Source organism: Apteryx mantelli, chromosome 3, assembly GCF_036417845.1.
Source record: "Apteryx mantelli isolate bAptMan1 chromosome 3, bAptMan1.hap1, whole genome shotgun sequence".
NCBI classification, from domain to species: Eukaryota; Metazoa; Chordata; class Aves; order Apterygiformes; family Apterygidae; genus Apteryx; species Apteryx mantelli.
The window spans coordinates 72,064,045-72,086,753 of NC_089980.1; the positions used below are offsets into that span (position 1 = coordinate 72,064,045).

The 22,709-nt window shown below is 39.0% G+C and overlaps 1 protein-coding gene across 1 annotated transcript; it reads left to right on the forward strand.

Moving 5' to 3' along the window:
• The first annotated feature begins 928 nt into the window (after positions 1 to 928).
• NMBR (neuromedin B receptor) lies at positions 929 to 21,182 on the forward strand. Its single transcript, XM_013958965.1, has 3 exons — positions 929 to 1,344; positions 18,232 to 18,580; positions 20,781 to 21,182. The coding sequence occupies exons 1-3, from the start codon at positions 929 to 931 to the stop codon at positions 21,180 to 21,182; spliced, it is 1,167 nt and encodes a 388-aa protein (XP_013814419.1).
• Positions 21,183 to 22,709: the final 1,527 nt, after the last annotated feature.

The window sequence follows — 22,709 nt, forward strand, 5'->3', positions numbered from 1 at the left end:
CTTTCGCTACCTGTTACCCTGTATTTCAGAGCAAAGTGCTTTCAGCTGAATAAATTGCGAAGATCTGTGCCTGGAAAACGGGCTTCCCCTAGGCAACCCCGCTCCCCACCCGACGTTGTGGACAGCGCTCTCGTTTTGCAGCAACTCTCCTGGGCGCTGGTAGCGGCGGGGGGCTCGGACCCCCGTGGGCCCCCCGTCCCGTACCCGGCGCGCACGGGGCCGGGGCGCCGCGGAAAGGCGGGCGGCTCTGCAGCTCCCCCCGCGCTAGATCCGCCCCGGCCTCTCGGGGCTGGGGCGAGGGTACAAGCCTCTCTGCGCCCGCAGGAGGCCGGGCAGGCTTCTCCCACCACCAGGTATAAACCGGGGCTGAGGAGTGAGGAGCGGGCTTGGTCCGCGCCGCGCCGCGCCTCGGCTCCAGCCGCTGCGGCGCCGGCCGCCCCGCGCCCGCCCGCGGGGCGTTCAGCACCGGCTCTGCTGGACAGCGCCCGCGGCTCCGCGGCTCCGCGAGCGCGGACCGGCTCTGCTCCGGCCCTCCGGGCGCCCGCGGGCGGCGGCGGCGGCGGGCTCGGGGGCGCTGCCTGCACCCCGCCTCCGCGGGCAGGGGCTCCTGAGGGCTGCTGCTGTCTTCACGGCGTTTGCGTCACCCAAAGTTCAAGATTACGCTCTTCTGCCCTCCAGGAAAAGGGCTTGGCAAAATAGCTGACAGGGAGCAGTATGTTTTGGGTTTTTTTCTCCTCCCTTTCTCTCTGCGCCGGCAGACTGCCTCCTCTGCGTTTTTGAAGGAAGAAAACTAGACGGAGAAAAAGGAGGAGGAAGAAGGTCAGGAGGGAAAGGAGAGAAAGTTGGTTCACTTGCGGAGAGGTGAAGCTTTTCAGTGCTTCCCGCTGCATTTTTCATTGGAGCCCTCAAGTCTCTCCGGAGCTCGAGGATGGAGACAGAGCTGCCATCTGGGCTCATAGCGATGCTGCTTGGGGGGAACGGGAGCACCCACTCAGAAACAGACACAGTCCTGCTGCCCCCGGCACAGGACACGGCCATGTTCACCATCCGCTGCGTGATCCCCTCGCTCTACCTGCTCATCATCACCGTGGGCTTACTGGGCAACATCACCCTCATGAAGATCTTCATCTCCAGCAGTGCCATGAGAAGCGTGCCCAACATCTTCATCTCCAGCCTTGCCATTGGTGACCTACTGCTACTGGTGACCTGTGTGCCTGTGGATGCCTCTCGGTACTTCTCCGAGGAGTGGCTCTTTGGGGAGGTGGGCTGCAAGCTCATCCCCGCCATCCAGCTCACCTCCGTCGGTGTCTCTGTCTTCACCCTCACTGCTCTCAGCGCCGACAGGTAGGAAAGCCGGGCTGCCCCTTCCCAGCTCTTTGTGGCTTGGGCTGAGGCTGGCCGGAGCTGGCACAAAAGGTAAGGCACTCCTCTGATAAGGTATCTCTGGCTTGCAAACTCCTCACTCTGACGCATGAGCTGCCTGCACTGCTCTTTCCCTCACTGACTGATTGCACATCTGGTAATAAGTTAAAGGGCTTCTGGAGATGGATGCATCTGCAGCTCTGACTTCCAGGGCACAACCTGTCTGACTAGCCCTGTCTAGTCCTGGCTTCTGCACCTCTGGAATGGCCTAGGAACAGCCTGTGTATTGAAATCTTACTCATTAGAGGAAGATTTTAGACCCTAAATATGATCTATGCCAAGCCACAGTGACATGTCAACAGGCAGTGAGCAGCTTAAAACAATCCATCGCATATATATTTTTAATAGATTTTTTTCTTTCTGCAGAGAAAGTGTGTATGTGTGTGTGTGTGTGTGTGTACGCGTGTGTGCATGTGTGTGCACCTTACCAGGACAACAAGTCACCAGAGGTGACTTGTTTAGCACTCTCTGAATTTGGAAGCACCAAACTGTTCTATTCTAATTATCAGTCTTAAACTTTCAGGTCATACTATGCATTTCAGCTTCTCCTGAACACATGGAAAAGGAGAAAAATATGGAAAGAAACACTTCTACCTCTAGTATCTGTCAATTTAGGAAGAAACAAAGAGCTGGACCCCAAGCTTTTCCTCCAAATTAATTTAAGTGGACATACTTAAGGGACTTATATTAACTGGATGGCTGTGGGATTGTGCTTCAGGTTCTGAAAGACAAGGTATTGCAATGTAATTGACAACTTTAAATTAAATTAAATTATCTCTTTCTTCCATTTTCCAAACACTTTCATTTCAGACAGAAATGAAAATGTTAAATTCCTTCTCTATAGGAAGTGTCTCATTTTCTTTTGTTGGATTTTTAGCCAAATAAATTTGTTACACTGACCCATTATGTAAAGATTTTACTTTGATAATATATTTTCAAGTTTACTGTAAAGGTTTCTTGAAACTTTTAACTCTTGTTTTACAGAGTATAACTTTATAACTTTTTTTACAGCCAGTTCAGTAAATAATTTGATTCCATCTAGGAATACTATTCAGTGGCCCTTAATTTCAGTGGTATTTGAATCAGAACCTAAAATACTTGTGTGTAAATCCCTCATAACGTATGAAGATTCAATTTTTTGAAGAACAGCTTGCAAAACATACTTTAAAGTGACTGTAACTCCCTGATTACTTCGGTTAAAAAGTATACCTCAAACTGTCCTTGGAGAGCCAAGAAAATCCTGCATTTTCCTTTCTGCTCTATTGACATTGTTTAGAAGTGAGATTATGGTATCTTATTTGAAATGGGAAGAAGTTATTTGCAAGGAAGATCATATCTCTAGTGAAATATAATGAGGGGGGATGTTGACATCTTAATGTTTAAGAATTCATTCATTTACTTTTTATACAGCTTTTGAGCTTACTTTTTTGCCTTTGTACATAATTTTATATTCTTGTTTTAAAAATCAGTAAAGTTTTAAGAGGTAATAATGCTGAATCTGTGTGCACTGAATGCATTCAGAATTACAGATCCTAGAGAGCAGCTACAGATGGTGTAATGTGACCGTATAAGCTTATAATAAATATATTCCTCCAGCATTTTGGAGTCTATATATGTAGAGAGAGTCTATATATACTATATACAAATGTCAGAAATGGTTATACTAAGGACTTAACAACTCTGTTTCTTTTTCCTCTCTACTTAACTTTTTAGTTACTGAGAATAAAGCATTTTTTTCTCAGTCAGGAGGAACAATCATTGGCTTCAGTGAACAGTATCTTTTTTGCTAGGGGGTCCAAGTCAACTCTCAGTGAAGCTGCCTGGACTTTTGCCTTAACGGAATTTGAATCGGACTCTGTTCTATTTTTTTGTACAACGGAAATTTGTGCTGAACTAAAGAGGAGTCATTGGTGCTGAGGGTTTTTGTCACACTAATTTGTAGCCAGATCCTAACAGGGGTCATCTTGACTAGGTTCAGTTATGGGGAAACTGTACGGGTAATTATGTCAGCAGATGAGAAGTGGTGGCAGCTTCCTACAGTAAAGAGGTGATTAGGAGGTGAAACCTGGCTGGGGGCAGTAGTATCCCTGAATAACTGAAGCTAGTACAGGATGTGTGACTGCAACTGGAAAGCAATGGTGTCACTAAAAAGACTCCATTATAATCCAGCACATGTTCTGTCTGTTATACAATAATATCTTCTCAGTGGCATCTTTTACAGAGAATGTTCAAAGTAAATTTTAATATATGATCATTAAAACCTTTCCTATGTTTTACTTGTTATTGCCACAGGAGTTTATAGAAATGCAGATAAGGATTACACTAACAAAGAGATTTGTAAATATTTATTTTTTAGTTTCAAGTTGGAAAAGAGACTTAATAAAACTTTTTCTAAAGTTCTACAGGCATAAGCGCTAAAAGATACAATAGACAAAAATATTTAGTGTTCTATATAGTGTGCCTGCCTGAATTAAGATAACAGAGGATGTCTCTGTTTCCACAGTATAATTAGCACTTTTATTTATGAAATTTTTTATTGAAAATTCTGCATAGAAAATTACATGCATGTGATACATGTAGCAAAAATTGTTACAGTAGCAATAAATTCTGAACCATCGTTACCTACAAACGAAAGCTGTAAGAAAGAAAAAGCAATACTAATTGAATACATACCTTTTCTAAACTTACTTTATTTCATATGAATTTTTGTCATGGAAGACTCTTTCAGCATCACTAGCTCTTTCAGTGTGACAAACATTCACTTTCTAAGAGCTTCATAATCTGAGTTTATTTTTATTTATTTATTTTGTGTACAGACACTGTGTGGCATTTATAGCAGTGCTTCCCAGACTTCCCTAGAGCACACTGTTTAAGGTTAAAATTGGCAGCACACAGTGGACCTGCCTAAGATCACCTGACCCCATCCCAGGACTAGCTACTGGTCCTGTCAAACAGTCTTTCTCCCCCTTGGGCTCCTGCGGGACGGGCCCTGGATCTGTGCAGCTGTAGTCCCACATACTTCAAGGCAGACAGGGTTTGGAAATCAGCAGCACTGGTGGAGGTGGTGGAGGCTCCAGTGTGGCAGTAGAGATGATGCAATGGTGGTGGTATTGGCAGTGAAATGTGTTGGTGTCAAGGTGGAAGCGGTCTCCCTCTCCTCTGCTAGGGGCTCGGTGGTGCAGGAAGGCTGTACAGGTACTGTTGAACCAGCTGTGCCCTCTCACTGCCACATGGGAAAAGTTCAAGGACAGCATGCCTTCCCATCATGGCCACGGCTCCTGTTCATTTTCTTCTATTGGAGAGGCACTAACTCGTCCCTAGAAACCTTAGTATTTCTTTGGTTAAAAAAAAAAAAGAGAAAAACAAAAGGAGGGACAAAACATGCAAAACAAGAAAATAGGGAACCAAGGGGGCACAGGGCAGAACACCCCCAGAGGTGTGGCAGGAGAAGGAAATGGAAGTGAGGTCCCCATCAAGATCTGGTTCTTCTGGTGCTGTGGAGGGCTGTTTTGGTCAGGGCTAATGGATGTTGGTGAGAAGGCCCCAGAGCTTGGTGTGGTCTTGGATGAGAAGGGTAAAAATGAAGAAGTGAGAGAAGAAGCATAGGCAGAAGGATTGCATCATGGCACACATGAAGAAAAGGCATGCCAACATCTCTTTCTCACTGCAGAAAGGGCAGAAGTCAGGAATGAACCTAACTTGAAAAATGCCTGACTTGAGCCATACGATGAACTTGTCCACTGCTCCAGGAAGGCTTTTCTGATTTACATACATGGTGGACCTTGAAGTTAGCTCAGAACATAAACTGGGCCCTTGGGGCTCCTCACTCTCTTCTCAGGATAAGAGATCTTGCCATTTTGTGGCAGGGGAAGGGCTCTAGGGTAAGGAAGTGAAGAACTGGCAAGAAAAGGTGTTTCCAGAGTGGTGTTCAGAGATAGAGGGCTGGATTTCCCATAGCTTGTGGTGTGGAGAGGTGGCTGGAGAGGCTCATGGGGCAGAAGTCTGAGAAGGACTACCACAGCACACACCTCTGGTCATTACTGAATTATCATGTATGCAGATTAAAAGCAACTGTATCCACAAAATTCCAAGAGGCCTGCGATGAATGGACTTTGAAGGAAAAAATGGCAGCTCCTTACAACAGCCTTAGATTTGTCCCACATAGTCTCTCCCTTTCTCCTTGGCTGTTGTTTATGCCTTTAAAAAATTTTTTTTTGGTCAGTAATACAGGGATCAAATTTCATTCTGCTACTTTTTTTAGATTGAATTTTCTTTCTAAAGAACAGTTTAAATGATGCTGCACTCTTATGAAGACAGTGAATCTGAACTGTGGAGCAACTGCCCCTACTACAATTCAAACAGCATCTTCCTCCTAGCATGTATTCCTTCTACAAAGTGTGACAAAAAGACGGCTTTGAATACTTGAGTAACCAGGTAACAGAATTATTTTTCATTAGTGCCACCAGTCCATTTCTATATTTTAATAACAAAGTATTAAAAAAGCTAAAATTTGTACTTAAATAACTAAATATGGTGCCTGTGACATTTAAAAATGTGTTCTGTAGGTCTGAGTAGATGAACTATATGATCCAATTATTGTTTTAATTCGTTATTTGTTTTAATTTTGGAAGATTACATTCTGTATTGCAAAAGTGTAAAGAGACTCAAGAAAAGTTTGGTGCAGGTTTAATAATATATTATCTACATCCTGACTTCTGACTACAACAGATAACAAAAATTTTACTGGCTCAATCTGCATTTATACTATCTATCTCCTACTTTTCTGGGGACTCAGGGAAATGGTTTGAAGACATTCAGAAGTGTGAAAAGGGTAATGACTTTAGAATTTTCGGTCAGCAAAAATGCCTTTAACAAAGAATTTATTACTCCTCTTCAGAATTCTTCTAAAACTTTCATCTTTTGGTATGTAAGATGTTGATTTAGGCTGAAATATAGTGAACAAAACCCTTTAAAATCCTCATTCCTCATTACATGTGGTGAAGACTATCTGAATAAAAAGAAAATAAGTGCTTGACTGTACATAATAAATGGGAAAACAAAATCATATGGAGTCAGTAGAACTATGGAGTATGTAAGTATAAATGATGGAAAACCTAACATTTAAGGTGAATGTATTGAATGACTGACTTACTGAAATATATTCAAATAAATTATGACCCAGATTTTTCTCTCACCAAAGGTGGTAGCAGTATGGTTACAATTATGTGGTAGCATACAAAGCAAAATAAATTAGAGTTAGGAAAGGTTTGTGTTCTTCCAGTCTCTCACATTTTTTTTTCAGATAGTCATTCAATTTACATGTTCAAACTTGACTCACAAAATAAGGCTTGCCAGAACACCTTTGATGAAGCTATTACATGTTTTATAGGGATTAAAATATATCAGTAGAGCCCCAGATCCTCAAATGTCTTTTGAAACAGCTAATTTACACTATTCATTTCATGATTTGGTCATTTGATACATTGTGTTATACAGGGGATCAATAGGGTTGGGTTAGGGCTCTTTGCTCAGCCTGTCATGGAAAGAATCTCATTCTGACTACATGGTTCTGTCTTGAGAGGCTACATGAATTAGCAGGAAGCAATATGTAGCCCATGTAGTAGTAGCAATCAACAAAGTTCTTTGCACAAAATTCAAACGTTTTGATCCAATGGAGAATGGTGTGATGTAAAATCATCGAACCACAGAATCACAGAGTTACTGTGGGAAAGGAGAGGGAAGAGACCTCTGGAGATCATCTAGTCCAATCCCCTTGCTGAGAGCAGGGTCAACTAGAGCTGGTTGCTCAGGACTGAGTCCAGTTGGGTTTTGAATATCTCCAGCAATGGAGACTCCACAACCTCTCTGGACAATCTTTTCCAGTGTTTGATCACCCTTACAGTAAAAAGGCTTTTTCTTTTGTTTAAAAAGTTTTTTCTTATGTTTAATACCTAGCTCAGTGTCATTACATAGGGTTATAAAGGATGTGTAAAGGAGAAAGTCCTCTCAGCTCAGCTGCTTAGAATGAGGGTGACAAGACATAGGAAGATGAGACAGTGTTGCCCCAGTCACAGCAAGGTGATTGTCACTGCTGGAGCTCTGCCCTTTGGAGTGCGCTGTGCCCTTTGTGCGTTTACACACCAGCAGAATTCCTATCAAGCAGGGCTGGGCATACCCTCTTTCCTTGGTAGCTTCTCTCCCAGACATTGCCTCACATACAGGACTGATTGTGAAGAAGGGTAGTTTAATTTTTTTAAACCAAAATGTTGGGAGTGATGCTCCAAGTTATGTAGCTTGTTATTAATTGCTTGCCTTTGGATCTCCATAATACAAGCAGGGGAGTGGGATTTATGCCCTCAGCAGCGTGGGAGTCTCACGGGAAGCCTGCACTATCATTCAAGAGAACTAGCATTCTTTTTTCAGACACAGTCAATTGGGATTTGCTTGTACTATGCTATTACCTCTTCTCTGCCTTGTTGCATAGATAAACTTAGTTCAGTTATCTGCTTATTAAAGTGTCAGTAGCTGGAACTTTTCCCAGAAACAGGAGCAGTATTTTTTGTCAAGTTACCCATATAACTGGATATTATTGATATAGTGAAACGTGTCCTTCCTAAAATGTTCTAGGTTGTTTATAACCATTTCATACAGCTCGATGGAATGTGATGAAAAATATTCCAGAAAGAAAAAGGGGATGAGAAAAAAAAAACTTGGGAGAAATTTTATGTCTGGATTTACCCATGCTAGATTAAGTTTGTCTAAGTCATGCAATTCAAATCAGCTATTGGAGAAGTTCCTCTTGTGACCATCTTTACGTAACTGAAAACAATTTCTCAGCAAATACCATTTTCTTTCCAAGTTAGTTAAATGGTGTTTATCCTATTCTCTAACTTCATGCAAACATAAGCATTTGTTAAGCCTTTGTGTATGTCCTGTGTGTCCTGTGTGTGCTCTTCAATTCATAAGACAACAGCTTAGTCCTCAGGACTGAGAGTGAGAAATAGCTGTAGTGTTTATCCTAGTCAGTGATCAACACAGTATCTTTGTTGTGCTGGCAGAAGCCAACTTTACTTTGACTAATGTAAACAATTTTGGATCTTCCTAGTGTTCTGTAGCTTTTTGTAGCTTGCAACCTAAAACTTGAGAAACTGTCGCAAAATCATTCCTCCTCTTTCCTTGTTTCCTTGATCAATTCAGTGATAGCCTGTGCCTGTGCCTGTGACAGATAAAATAGCTATTAAAGAACAGATTCAGCTGAATTCCTACCAAGCAGGGCTGAACATACATCTCCATAGATTTATTTTCTTTGCCTCTCTCCATAACATGGTACCTATTACTCCTTTATATATTACTTAGCAATGGGTTCAACTAGATTGGACCATGGAATCCTCAAGTCTGCATTTAGCAGTGCTCAAAAATAATGTGGAAGATCAAATACATTCTACTAATGTGATCTCTGGGGAAAAGATTTTACTTGTTTTCTGTGATAGTAAATTTGTTAGAGAATAAATAAGAAATATTCTTAGCTTCTATGCATGTGCAGAGTGATGGATTTCTCATATATCCTTCCCAAAAGGGACAATTTCATTGAATTTTTGTTTTAAATAGTTTAATTGTAGAAAAACTGGTGTATTCTTATATATATTTTGCTGAAGGCACATTCTTCCAGACTCTGTATTCCTAGTGCTAAAATTCTTGTGTGTGTTTGTATGCGTACTAATGAAACAAGGCATAGGCAATCATAACCTCTAGGCCTAAGTGTGTGCTTCCACTAATAATTTTGTAATCCATGCCCAAATCCAGCCAAATTTGATAGAATGATTACAGAGAGTAAGTTCTTACAAGTTTATGAAAATTTGCAAAGACAAGAGGGAACCTAATTTGGTGTTCACTGAAGAGAACTTTGTTTTGGAATTAGCTTCCCCACCCACTATCTTTCAGAGGTCAAAGAACATAGCCAAGAGACAAAGAACCCATAGGAGCCTAGGTGTAATTAATTCTGCTGCATGTGGATTTAACTGTGTGTTTCTTGCTTTGTATGAGCATATGTACAAAAAAAATTGTCATGTGTGTATGCATATATGAAAGAAAAGGATTAATGTTATTCTATTATGTTATCATTCTATTGTTCTATGATTCTTTTTTGTCCTTCACATCACTATTCCAAATATTGTTTCACTTTTTTCCACTAAATTTTTAACAGTATTTTAGTTAGGGTCATATTTGGTCTTTGGTTCCATGTTTGATTGTTTGTTTTATGAAGATTGTTATATTAACTTTTTCAGTTTCAATTTTTTTAATGCTCCTTTTTTACCATTGTGTATACTTGTTTTTTTTCATCTGCATTGATTTCAATGCAAAATTTCAACAGAAGTTGTGAATGAAATGGAACTGGAAACAAGTTTAAAAGTGACAGAGAGTGGAGCATCCTAGATGATAATATTGGAGCAAATAAATGAAATTGAAGCTTTTACAATTTAGGATTTAAGATTCTGTGCCTAGATTCTCAGTCAATAAAATCTAACTCTTTTCCAGTTACATTAACAGAGATTTGGCTATTTAATTCTTCCTGTCTTGTAACACTTTTAAAAATCAGCTGACCATGTAATATTCTCCTCAATAGTAATTTTATCTGCCATAGGCATGGGCTATTGCTGAATTAATCAAGGAAACAGGAGGAATGGTTTTGTAACAGTAATAGTTACATAAGGGTAAACTGACACTGAGCACTTTTTACGCTGTGTTTTTTTGCTTCCAGGTACTTGAGTTTCTGTAATTGATATTTCTTACTGACTTTCTGCTCCAGCACTCATGATTTTATGAGGTAGGAACTGATCTTCTTTATTCAAGTACTTGATCAGTATGTACTGATCCAGAGTGTAACTCATGTAGGACATGCAGTACACATGTGGGGGATTATAACAGATAAGCATGCCCCTATCAGTCTAAAGGCAGGGGCACCAATAGGTTTTGGATTAAGTCAATTTTGGGAAATGTTTCTCTTTCCCCTACAGTGCTTTGGTCCTTCATGGTCTGGATTATAAACCCTAAAACAATAAGACAGGGTTAGGTGTGATTTTCTAAGAACTTTTTTTACAGTAGAATTATAGCGAGGTGGAAATAATATGACTAAATGGAAAGCAGATCACTAGGGGACATTCCAAAGAGTATGTAAGCTTGTCTAGGCTAGGTGTTGCAATGCCTACCCTCTAATTTAGGTGTTGATCTTCCCTTCTGTCTATCCACCCCACCTCACCTGAGTAGAATCCAAAATCCAGAATTACAAATTAGTGTTGGGATGACTTAAATGATTCAAAAGTCAACAAAACCCAAGAAAAAACATATGCTGAGCTGCCACATGGCAGCTCTCCTAAACACTTCCCCAAGGGAAATGCTAAGTCCAGGGGTTTATATGACACAGCTTGTTAGGGTTAAGATTCTCTCTTCATTGAGGAAATGTTGGTTTTGAGGCACTGTCTCGCAGCCCTGAGCACTGGCCGCTGGACACCCTGGCTGAATGCCCTGATGCTCCCTTTTTTCTCAGTGAGGTGGGTACCAGAGCCTTCTTCATCACAACTGCTGTTCCGTGAAGGCTAATGCCCTTGGTGTGCATTCTTTAAACACACCTTTTCAGTCAGTCCCCTTAACTTCCCTCTGCCTAATTTCAGGATCATAGTGAAGCCTGAATGCAAACTGAGTTGGTCTGTCAGGAGAGCTCTGGGCATAGACAGCAGAGGAACTACCTGCAGAATTCTGAAGTCAAGGAAGGAGGTGCATAGTGGGCCAGAGTAGGCCAGCCATTGAGCAAAGCTTTCTGGGTGGTGTTCTTGGGACCAGCCACCTGAAAGTCTGTGTCTTTTGCTATACACATGTATATATGTATTTATGTATTTGTGTGTGTGTGTGTGTGTATACACATATATATAACCACACATGCATACATATTTAGCAGTGCCAAAACATAGGCCTGGGCACTAGCAGCCAACTGCCTGCTGAATTGTTAGAGCAGCCCATAGTGTAGTTTTGACCGAGCCCAATCAATATTCTCCTAAACAATTTCTAGGTATGATTCAGGAATAAACACATGACAAGGGTGATTCCCAACAGAAGTGTAAACAACCTATTTTGTTTGCATGTGAAGATCTTGTTTGGGGACATTAGAGAATTTAATGGGCTTGAGTGTCCAGCCTATGCCACCTGGCCTCCAGGCCAAAGACCAGATTCTGACTCTGTTTAGTTTACTAATATAGATGTAGCCTAAATTCTTTATTAAATCTGTGTCTTAATCTTTTTTTTTTCCTTCATAGCTACCACTAACTTATAGAAAATGCAACACTACTGAAAAGAATTTGTACAGATATATTTGACCATCTTAATAATCTGTAAAAATATGCTAATCAGTGACTCTCTGTATATAACCAAATTTAAATATAAATCCTTTGGGAATACTGACTCTTCTGAATAAAAGTCACTGAAATCATTCACTATTGCTGTCCTCAGGAGAAGAACAGAACAAATGAATGATGGTCCTTTTAACTAGTGCAGTAACAAGTAAATAGACATATGCAAATAGTAGTAAAAAGCCAGACTGCAGACAGTGAAGTAGCCTTAAGATTTGTACTAGCTTATAAGAAATGTAGTTGGCTAATGTGACACCTCACACAGCATGGCAAGAGAAAAGCCAATGAAAAGGAGAAAATGCAGAGAAAAATCTCCACTGTGCTCTGAAATGCTGGGTGGACAGGACAGGGAATATATTTCATATGAAAAAAAATCCTGGGAAACTTTTGCATTGATTCTTCCCAGAGTGAAGAAATCATACAAAAGACTAAATTAGACATTTTTGTTGAAGTATTATTCATAGTTTTTAAATCAACAGAGCATATTTCTTTAGAGTGGAAAACTTTTTCCCTTAGGAAAACCTTAGTATTTTCCAACTAAGAAACACAAAACATAGGCCATTGACATTCAGTTTAATTGTGTTTACACATAGGCTGCTAATCTTCATTTCAAACACTGCTCATTATATTGAGCTATCAGACTTCTGAGATGCTCGTTCCTGGTGAATGCAATTCTCTGCAGTGAAGAAATAAGCACAGACCAAAAATGTTGGGACTAATGATAAAAATTTTAAGAAATCTATTTTAAATTGCAAGAACTTTAAAGAATAAAATAATTATATTGTAAATTACAACCTCAGACTTTTTGTGTGCTTTGAAAGAAGTGTCCAGAACGTTGGACATCAAATGATTTTTGATTCTTCTCAACTAGATAAATTGTTCTCCTCTTAACGATGCAACTAGAATTGAGTCAGCAGAACTACCCGTACAAGGAAAAAGGAATTTGGCTCCATCTAAAATTTCATTCTAGTTCAGTGGTGTGGACTACAACTTGACACTGTATGAATATTTTTAACAAATATTGACCAGAAAGGTGTGCTTGATATTTAGATATATTTTGATCCTTTTACGTTGTTAGGCTAAATGGTGTCTTTCTGTATTTGAAATCTTCATGCAATGGCATAATAAAATGCTGTTATAGATATGATCTTCATAAATGACTCTAGGGTGCAGAAAAGCAGCACTGCAACACAGAGACATCACTTAAAACAGAAGCTTTATAATAAAACCATGCTACCAACCTCTCCTCTTCAGCTTCAGGTTTAAAACAAAACTCAACATAAATTAGGGTAATATGGATCTGCTCTGCTAGAATTAGGTCCCTGGCAAGGGCTAAAATACATATTTCCTATTAATACTGGACACTGAACTCAATCATCTAAATTTACTAGAGGAGTTTACTGATGGCAACATCTTTGCTTTTAATAAAAAGGAAAGAAATCCATTATTCTCTGCTCTAGACTAAACACTATTCTTTGTTAATAATTTGAAGGCTGAAGTTTCTGCAAAACTGCAGCGTCTGTGGTTTTCATGTTCTCTGTCAGACTGACGGACTTTGCAGAATGTGAAACTTAAATAGACTTTTCTTAGTGACTGATAAGAAAATCACTCTTTTTGGCTATTGTATTCATATGCCTGTATTGCAAATGGTTTCTTGAAAAATTAAATAAGGTGGTTTTGAGGTTCTGATTATGAATTCAGTTAAACTCCGTCTGCGTGTCACAGTGTGAATTTAGGGCCTACATATGCCAATTATCTCAATGGTAGAAACACTAGGAAAATTCTGACATTGCATTTTCTGACAAACAATTCCTTAGGCTGCTGCTGCCTGAGGCAGACCTGCTCTTGGGAAACAAGAATGAAAAGAAACATCATGGACTGATGGAAGAATGTTTTTTCTTTTGTTATTCTGTGCTGTCTTGAAACCAGCCCCTCCAGATGATTGAAGAACATCAGAAAGCTTGAGGCTAGTAGACCTGTTGACTTTCTAAGTAAGCTAATCCAGTTGTGAAGAAACAAAGGGGAAGCACATAAACATGCTCTGTCACAAGGTCTACTTTAAGTATGTATCCTTGTATAAGAGAGTACTCAGAACAGCCCAGGGCACCAGTAAGGCATGAATGCACTAACCTTTGAAATTGGCCCAGTTCTTTGAAAGAAGGTATTTGCTCCCTGCTTCATCCAGTAGGGTACTGTTATCTGTCAGCGAGTTGAAAATAGTCAGGAAGAGGTGAGATATGTGTTGTTTTGCCATCAGATCTGCTTCTATTAGTCTTGTGATAATATTTGAAACTTTTACACTTGCTCTCACAGGTGTATGAGCTACAGAAATGAAAAAAAGAATAGCAAGGAGCATGTGTTTAGACATTCCCAGGGGTTTTCAGTCCCCAGGGAGACACTACTGCACTTAGAGAACTATACCTCTTCAGACTGGTCCCTCAATATTAAACCTATGAAATGAATAAACTAGTGGCTTGGTTTATGACGCTTCATTTTTGTAATTTTTTTATTTGTATTGTGGGGACACCTAGGAAACTGGGTGACAAATGATCCTTATTGTGGTAGGTGGTGTACAATCATGAACAAGAGGAAAGTCCCTGACCTAGACCATTTTTAAGTGAGACAATAGCAGATGCAGATAAAAGAGTACAAGGAAATATTAAGGCAATTCTGGTTAACATGGTGGGTTGTAATCACAGTCCAGTGGCTGCCTAAGTATTGTCTAGCTATTCTTGGTTTTCTTTTGCTTTTTTTTTGTTTTTGAAAGACATCACAGTTAAGTACGCTAGAAAAAGAGGTAGAATTGCCATGGAGGGACGGCTTAGGAGGAAGCATGACTTCTTTGGAAGTCAGGTATGTGGGAGGGGGAGTGTCATCATGGACTCAGCAAAGACAGGAGTAGAGCTTTCCATACTTATTGGGTGCTGAGAAATATATTTATAAAGGGCTTTGAAAATAAAGATGGGAAGGGGTAGATGAAGAATACTGAAGTTTACAATGTAGCAACTTGCTATATCTCTGAAGAATGAGGATGTTCTTTCTTTCTTTTAGGAATTTTTGGGTTGCATGGATGGGTGGAGATTGCTTTGTAGTGACAACAGGCTATACAGTCAAAACCAATATCTGCAAAATGGGAAAGTTTGTGCATGTGTCTGTTGGCAAAAACCACAGCTCCAAAGAAAGGAAACATTATAAAAATATTTCCTGAGTTGGGATGCCTTTGTCAGCAGTGATAATGATAGAGGATGTAGGAAGACAGAATTTACATGAAGACTTTAATTAAAACCAAATGCATATTTATAATTATTTCCTGATCTTCATGGCAACCTATAATTTTCTTTTTTCATCTGTGAAGTTAAGAAGATGAATTTTGCTCACTAATTTGACTAAATAATTTGCCCCCTTACTTTGGTTTACCACTGTTATTTTATTTATAGAAAATATGCACTTTGTCATTTGAATAGCTGGTGGTATGTTTTACCCTTACACTGGTTCTATACAAAGGAAGAGGCTGGGTATTCATTTGTGGAACACTTCTAATTTCACTGCATTTACATTTGATTTTATCTGTAATCTGTGTCTTTCTACTCTATGACTTTTCAGAGATATAAACAACATGACAGATTTTGTAAAGTACTTAGTACCTTTTCATTCCCATTGACACAGAGTGCTGAACAGGGCTGAGTCCTAGGAAAAAGAGTGCCATATTGTAGTCAGTTGAAGTAGCAAATAGAATTTTGATAGATATGACTAAAGAAGAGGTTTTCTGGGCTGGACCCAGCTGTGTTTGCAAAAAATAGCCCTCTGCTTCAATGCCTTCAGCTTGAAGTCAGTCGTAGCTCAGGAAAAAGCATGCTATTTACTGAAACAACAATATATACTGAAACATAAATATGTGCCACATTTGCTAGTAATGTAAAGACTTCTGAAAAGGTCTTCTATTTAGATATTAACCAGACCAAATGCTGCTTAAACAATGAATTTTGACACAGTCACTGTCCCAGGTAATAGGGCTATGATCAAAAGAGTTTGAAACACTGCCATGAGAAAAGAGAGGAAAAACAAGTTTTGTAATACAGCACATGATATTTATCTCTCCCCCACCCCCCCAACAAAGATCTTCAAACCAACTCTCCCCCAGCAGTGTGAAGTTTTAAAGAAATTAGCAGGTGTAAGGACTTGACGTCACCTCAGTTGAATTAAATGAAATAGTTTGTCTGTCTTTATGTAATGAAATCAAGGCAGACATCAATAGGAAATAAATTATTGACTAATAAGGTCACAGGTTATGCTAGGGAGCCTTCATGTTTTGTGTAGAAGCTTCTGTCCTTGCCATGATAATGTAAAGGATTTCTATTGCGCCTTGGTGTCCAGGGAGTTTCTCACTGTGTGCTAGAAGAAATGGTAAACATAAATTATCAGAGACAGTTTACTGAGTTTAATTTTCTACTCGATGATTTGGATGAAGGTGCAGTAGAGGACAAAAATCCTCTCTTTGAATTCAGGGGGAATATGATCACAAATAATTATTTTTAGCTATTTAGTTCTCATGGATTATACATGAGAACATATACATACATCTACATATAGATAATTCAGCAGAAACTGTAAATAATTCTTCTCTTTGAATCTTAAGGTTTCCTGAGCAAGGGAAGCTCCAAGACAATTTTAACTCAAATATTCTCTGAAGAAAAGTTTTTGAGTGTACCAAGACAGTACTCTGCTCCAGACATTGCCACGGCAGAGCCAATTCCACCCTTGGTTTCCAGCAAACTCAGAAGTCACTGCATGGGGATATAGACTTTTTTTTTTTTTTTTTTTTTGCCACAGTTCCTCAAACACCTGCTCATGGTGTTGAGGGGTTATGAAGTGACTGTCAGGACCTGCAAGTCAGCCATAAAGCATATTTGGGATCACAACTCCATTTCTCAGCATTCCCTTGAGCAGCAATATTACACTTAGCCACAACCCAAACCCTGGTGTCTGTTTAGACATCTGTCCATACCCATATATGTAAGTGTATTTGTGTGTGTATTAGAATCTCTCTCAACCTCCTTCACCCTATTAAACTTTTCTTTAGTGGTTAAAGAGAAATCATTTTCTCATTTTGATAAACTTCTGCAATTTCAGAAAAAAAAAAATACCCTGTATCAGTTGAGAACTAAAAATAAAAAATTTGAAGGAACAAAAACCCATCAGATTAAGCAGCCTTCCAAAATAACACAGCTTAGATAAACTGAAATGTTTTATTCAATGTTCACAAGTTTTGAAGAAAAATATTAAAACATAATTAACCTACATTTTGAAAAAAAAAGTTTTTCAAAATCGGAATTAAAAAATCTAAACAAAACATTAAAGATAACTTTGAAATATTGATCTCAAAAGTATATTTGGCCTTTTTAAACTGACCTTTTCCTGTGGAGACTTACTTTATATCAACTTCCTCAACAAAAATTTTATGTAGAAGAATGCTTGCCCAGCTTCTACTTTTATTCTTTTATTTTACTTTGTTAAAGTGTGATATGTCAGTCCTCTGAAATGTTTGCTGCTTTCATTGCACAGTTTATGAATTTGTCAGTTCTGTAAAGGTTCATACATAATTATATATTATGGGACAGTTTCCCAAAATGCAGTATACAGCAGCAGCTTCCAACTATTTATGTGGAAGCATTTCCTTTATTTAAGAGTTTAATACTTCTGCACAGGCCTTTGGGAGTTGTTCCTGCCTGACTTTATAAAGATGCTTATATTCCAGACATGAGAGCCTGGACAGTAAATCTGTGTATGCGAAGATGCTGAGGTGGAAAGGCAGGAGCCTCCACAGCAGCAGTTATTACTAGTCTGACTAGTTCATGCTGACTAGCTGATTTCTGTCCTGTGCTTCCAGGTTGGGGCTGGTGAGGTGGGACTGAGTCTCCATGTAGGGAAGATGTGACAGGCAGGAGGGAGTCCTGGGCTGTGGGAGCCAAGGAAGAAAGTGAACTCTAGGATGAATGTGCTGGCATGACAGTGAGTTTTAAATATAGAGGTAGGATATGGATTTGGGGATTTGCTGAGAGGATTTGGATAAGGAGAGTGGAGTCATGGTTGCTTCTACATTTTCACCTGGCTGGCACTGAATGGGCACCTACAGTCACAGGTGGTATCCAGGGCTCCTGTTGCCACTGTTGATGAGTATATACACAAATTAAGTTAGAGATTTGGAGAATGCAAATTAGAGATAGATTAAAAATATTTTGACATTTCAAATAAGAACCAAATATGTAAGTATGAAAGTGGTCTTGACCTACTCAAAGCCCAACCAAGCCCAACCAAAGCCCTACTCAAAAGTATGAGGTGGCCTTAGGCATCACATGTTGAATTTGAAATGCTACCTTTCGATTTATGTCTGTATTTTGATCAATTTCAGGTACAAAGCAATTGTAAATCCCATGGATATCCAAACATCCAGTGCAGTGCTATGGACCTGTGTTAAAGCCGTTGCCATTTGGATAATCTCCATGCTCCTGGCAGTTCCTGAAGCAGTGTTCTCCGAACTGGCCCACATCAATGACACAGTCAATGCCACTTTCACAGCATGCATACCATATCCAAAGACAGATGACATGCACCCAAAGATCCATTCTGTGATGATTTTCTTAGTGTATTTCCTTATCCCTCTTTCCATTATTAGTATTTACTACTATCATATTGCAAAGACTTTAATAAAAAGCGCTCACAACATCCCTGGAGAATACAGTGAACATTCCAAAAGACAGGTAAGCAATTTGCTTTTTACTTCCTGATGAAGATTTGTATATTGCATACACTTACAACTGAAAGTATGAAAACTATAAAATACTGATTGTTGGATTTCTCAGAGGATTAGCTCAGAGTTTCCACGTGCGTGAGCCAAGCCTAGGATTATCTGAAAAACCTCCACTGTTTTCACTATTATTCAAGTATTAAGCCCAGTATGTAAATGAATATGAGCAAGGAAAAATATAAATTCAATATTAATGAATATTCCTATGGAAAGTGGGAAACGGGATTGGCATATGTGTTTGCATGTGTTTGTTAGTATAACCACTATGTGTGTTCTTACCAAGGAACTGCTGTAACTGCTGATGGCCCTCTCTATATGCAGTCATTCTGGGAAGAAATCTTGCACAAACTTTTTGAGAATTCTCCCTATTATATCTGTGCTTGGAAACTGAAAGACTGACAGGCAGGGAAAATTTTTCTTTTGCAATTTGAGGTTCTTCTCAGAGCAAGGAGCGCTGAAAATATGAACACACAGCATGAGTAGATTTTTTTTGGCTTTCTGAGTAGACCTTTCTGGGATACAATCCTGAACTCAGTTACACTTTTCTTAATACCCTTTCTATTATAGATGCCATAGATCTCTCAGTTTAGATTCTATGTACCTTTGAGACAAAACATTTTAACAACCAGCTCCAATGTAAGGCACATCAAGCAATAAGATAGCAACAGGTTGTTTATTAACAGAAACATTTATATACAAACAAAAGCTTTCGCAGTGAAAGTGTCTCAACCACTTTACAAAAACATTAATATTGATAAAGAAAAAAAAAGCTTATGTCCATTAAAACATTTTGGAAAGGTTTTCTCTGCCAATGTTTTAGAAAACACCTTAACACTCACTGAGACCTCTTTACGTGTATAGAGTGTACATACTCTTTTAAAAAGAATGGCTGCCTTCCCCTGTGTCCTTTTTGGTCAGCATTTCATTTCCACTCTACCCTGTTTCTTGTCAAAAATGCATACATATTAGCACTTCATGGACTATTTTATGTTCCTGTGAAATACAGAAAGTCTTTTGGCTGAACTCTCAGGATGGAAACAATGTTTAATTTATACCACATTTCTGAAACCACACGTATTTTCAAAATAAGAACATATTTTTTCATTTTACTTAATTTTTTTGGCTAATCTATGAGACTCAGAAGAGTGGAAGAATCTGGTGTACTTACATATCTCCCAGCAAGAGGAAGTAAATTCAGATTATTGTTATTAACTTAAGTTTCTCTAGGTAATAGCACAGAAGTGTAATATTCACACCATACCTTTTAGTCTGCCTTTGCAATCTGGCCCAGTGCAATCCTACCAAATTAGAATTCCAGAATTTTATGCCCAGTTTCCCCATATTTTCTGAAACCTACTGGTTTTGGTTTAAATGAGAAGGCTATACTTCCTTAAATTTTTTTCACAGATTTTGAAACCCTGCTGAATTTTTCAGCTTGAAATTGACAACAAGTGATTTCCTCTCAACACTTCAGTCACTCTAAGTATCTACACTGTAATACAATTATACTTTAGCAATGCCATTAAGGCACATTTCTTTCATGTCATTATTGATGCTTGACCAAGCCTTTCACCTTACCCTGGAATTAAGATGCCCCAGACCATGCAATGTACCTGTCTGGTGGTTCTCCTAGGAAAGAAGTGCAAGCTGAGGCATTTCAGGCAAAATGGGATGTAAGTACCATCTTATGGCTAACACCCTAGGTGTCAAACTAACAATGTCTCTATATTACAAAGCCACCAGTTTCTAAATAGCTTTCTGACTAAAACTAAGTTTCAAGCCAAGCACTGAAATTCCATCAGAAAAGGTTATATTTCATGGTATCCTTTGGTGTGTTCCTTCAGGCTAAAAGCCAATGTATACTTGGAACATGAATCACTCTTCCTACACTTATGCATGTATCATATAGAAAGAGCAACCTTCTGAACTGCAGACAGCTAGGGTCTTTCACTGTAAGTAAACTAAGCATGGGAAATGAAAGTAAATGAGATAGAAAAAGTAATTCAGCCCCTGAAGGAAGTAATTTTAATGGTCTTATTTAAGATCATTGTTAGAGTCAATATAAAGTGAAATTCTACATTTTTTAATTAAAGTCTGTTATGTTGATTAGTTCTATTCATTGTTGTTCATTTGGGTTTTCTTCATCTTTTCAGATGGAAACTCGGAAACGTCTGGCAAAAATAGTTCTAGTTTTTGTTGGCTTCTTTGCTATCTGTTGGTTTCCTAACCATGTGCTATACATGTACCGGTCCTTTAATTACAATGAGATTGATTCATCGATAGGACATATGGTCATTACCCTAGTGGCCCGAGTATTAAGCTTCTGCAACTCTTGTGTCAACCCATTTGCACTGTATTTTCTCAGTGAGAGTTTTAGAAGACATTTCAACAGCCAACTTTGCTGCAGGAGGGAATCTCAGCAACAGAGATCTGCCAGTTACTTGCACAACTCTTCTGCAATTCGAATTAGTTCCCTGAAAAGCAATAACAGGAACACAGTGACCAGCATGACACTCCTGAATGGGCACAACTCCAAACAAGAAATGTCATTATGATTGAATAGGTGTGACCTGGGAACAGATCTGAGCTTTTCTTTGTGGTGTGTAACCCACTTTTGGCTTTTTCAATAAACTTAGGCCATCTGGTCCTCAGGACTGAGGATCTGTTAAAGTCCTTCTGAGTTTTTTTCACATCTAGTCTTACTTTTAGAAAGAAGTGAAATGTGTGTTTTATTGAGAAGACTGAACTGACTGGCTTCAGATTGTTCCTCACAGAAGATGCTAACATATATTTAACATATAAGAAAACAAAATAATGGTGTGAATATTAGTATAGCTGTTCTAATGTTACTTTAAAAAGTAGAGATTTTTCTGCTCTGGAAAATATGTACTTTTAAATGAATATAGGTCCAGACTCATATCTTACTCTAATAGATTCTGCATGAATTTTAGCTGTGCTCTTTGTACAAGTGTTGTTCATGTTGTTAAGACTGGTAAGCGTTATTTGAACCAATTAAGGGATCACTCAAAGATATACATTCTAGATTAAGATAAAAAAAATTAAAGGATTGAAGGTGAGATCTTCCCCTCTTTTAAATTCACATTGTTTTGTTCACTACAGAAATTTATTCCAGATAAGAATTTACTTTTTTGGAGGTTCTGTTTGTTGTTTAGAGATGATAAGTTTATCTGATAAAATTACATTCTATTTCAAGATTAATCACTCGAATGAAAGAAAAATGTGTGGAACATGCAGGTTTTCTAGAATTCAGTATTTAAAAGCTCATTTCTCTGATTTTTTAAGTCTGCAGTACCATTGTTTTAGAGTGTATACTGGTTGACATGCTACTACTACTACGATTTGCTACTACTAACTGATCTTGCTGATAACACTACACAGCTAAAACAACACTAAGTGTAATGTGATGAATGAACATTGAAGACAGTCAAGTTCCAGGTGGCTTTTTCAAAGAGGATCTGTGGCAAGGCTTCCTGTAGCTACCGTAATCTAACTAACTAAACAATAAGGTTATTCAGAGACTTAGGAACCAAGTCTTATTTAGGATACTTATGTCCTGGAAGATAGGTGCTCAAGTGTGCATCTGTATTAGTGTTTGAACTGGGACTGGAGGTGCTCCTTTGAAGTGAATTTCTCTGTCATCCTCTCTTACTGGGTTTTGGTTTGCATCTCGGAACGGTCTCAGAGCACAGAACCCAGATTACTAGATGAAAACAAACTGATGGATGCAGCTGAGGAGCACACCTAATGTACTCTGACCACTCATGATCATTCAGCCCATGGGACCAGACCAGCTCTAGTCTGAAGTAAATCCCCACTGATGAAACTTGGGTAGTTGGACTTTGGTTACTCAGCATCAGCACTCCTCTTGCACACACTGTTTACTGGTATAGACAAAGCCTAAGTACTCTTGAAAAGCTCAGCCTTAAAAGACAAATTTTTTTACTGAGGCCCCTGGTGCATAAATTGACTATGCACTTCTGAAAATTCCAGCTGGGCTGCCTAAAAGAGTGATTTTAAAATGTTTTTATAGTGTGAATTACATCTTGTGAGTCACCCCAGTG

Excerpts from the sequence above, each read along its gene's own strand:
- NMBR (XM_013958965.1), top strand. The coding sequence starts at position 929 with ATGGAGACAGAGCTGCCATCTGGGCTCATAGCGATGCTGCTTGGGGGG. Across the intron at positions 1,345-18,231 it reads ACTGCTCTCAGCGCCGACAG|GTACAAAGCAATTGTAAATC; the intron begins GTAGGAAAGCCG and ends GATCAATTTCAG. Across the intron at positions 18,581-20,780 it reads GTGAACATTCCAAAAGACAG|ATGGAAACTCGGAAACGTCT; the intron begins GTAAGCAATTTG and ends TCATCTTTTCAG.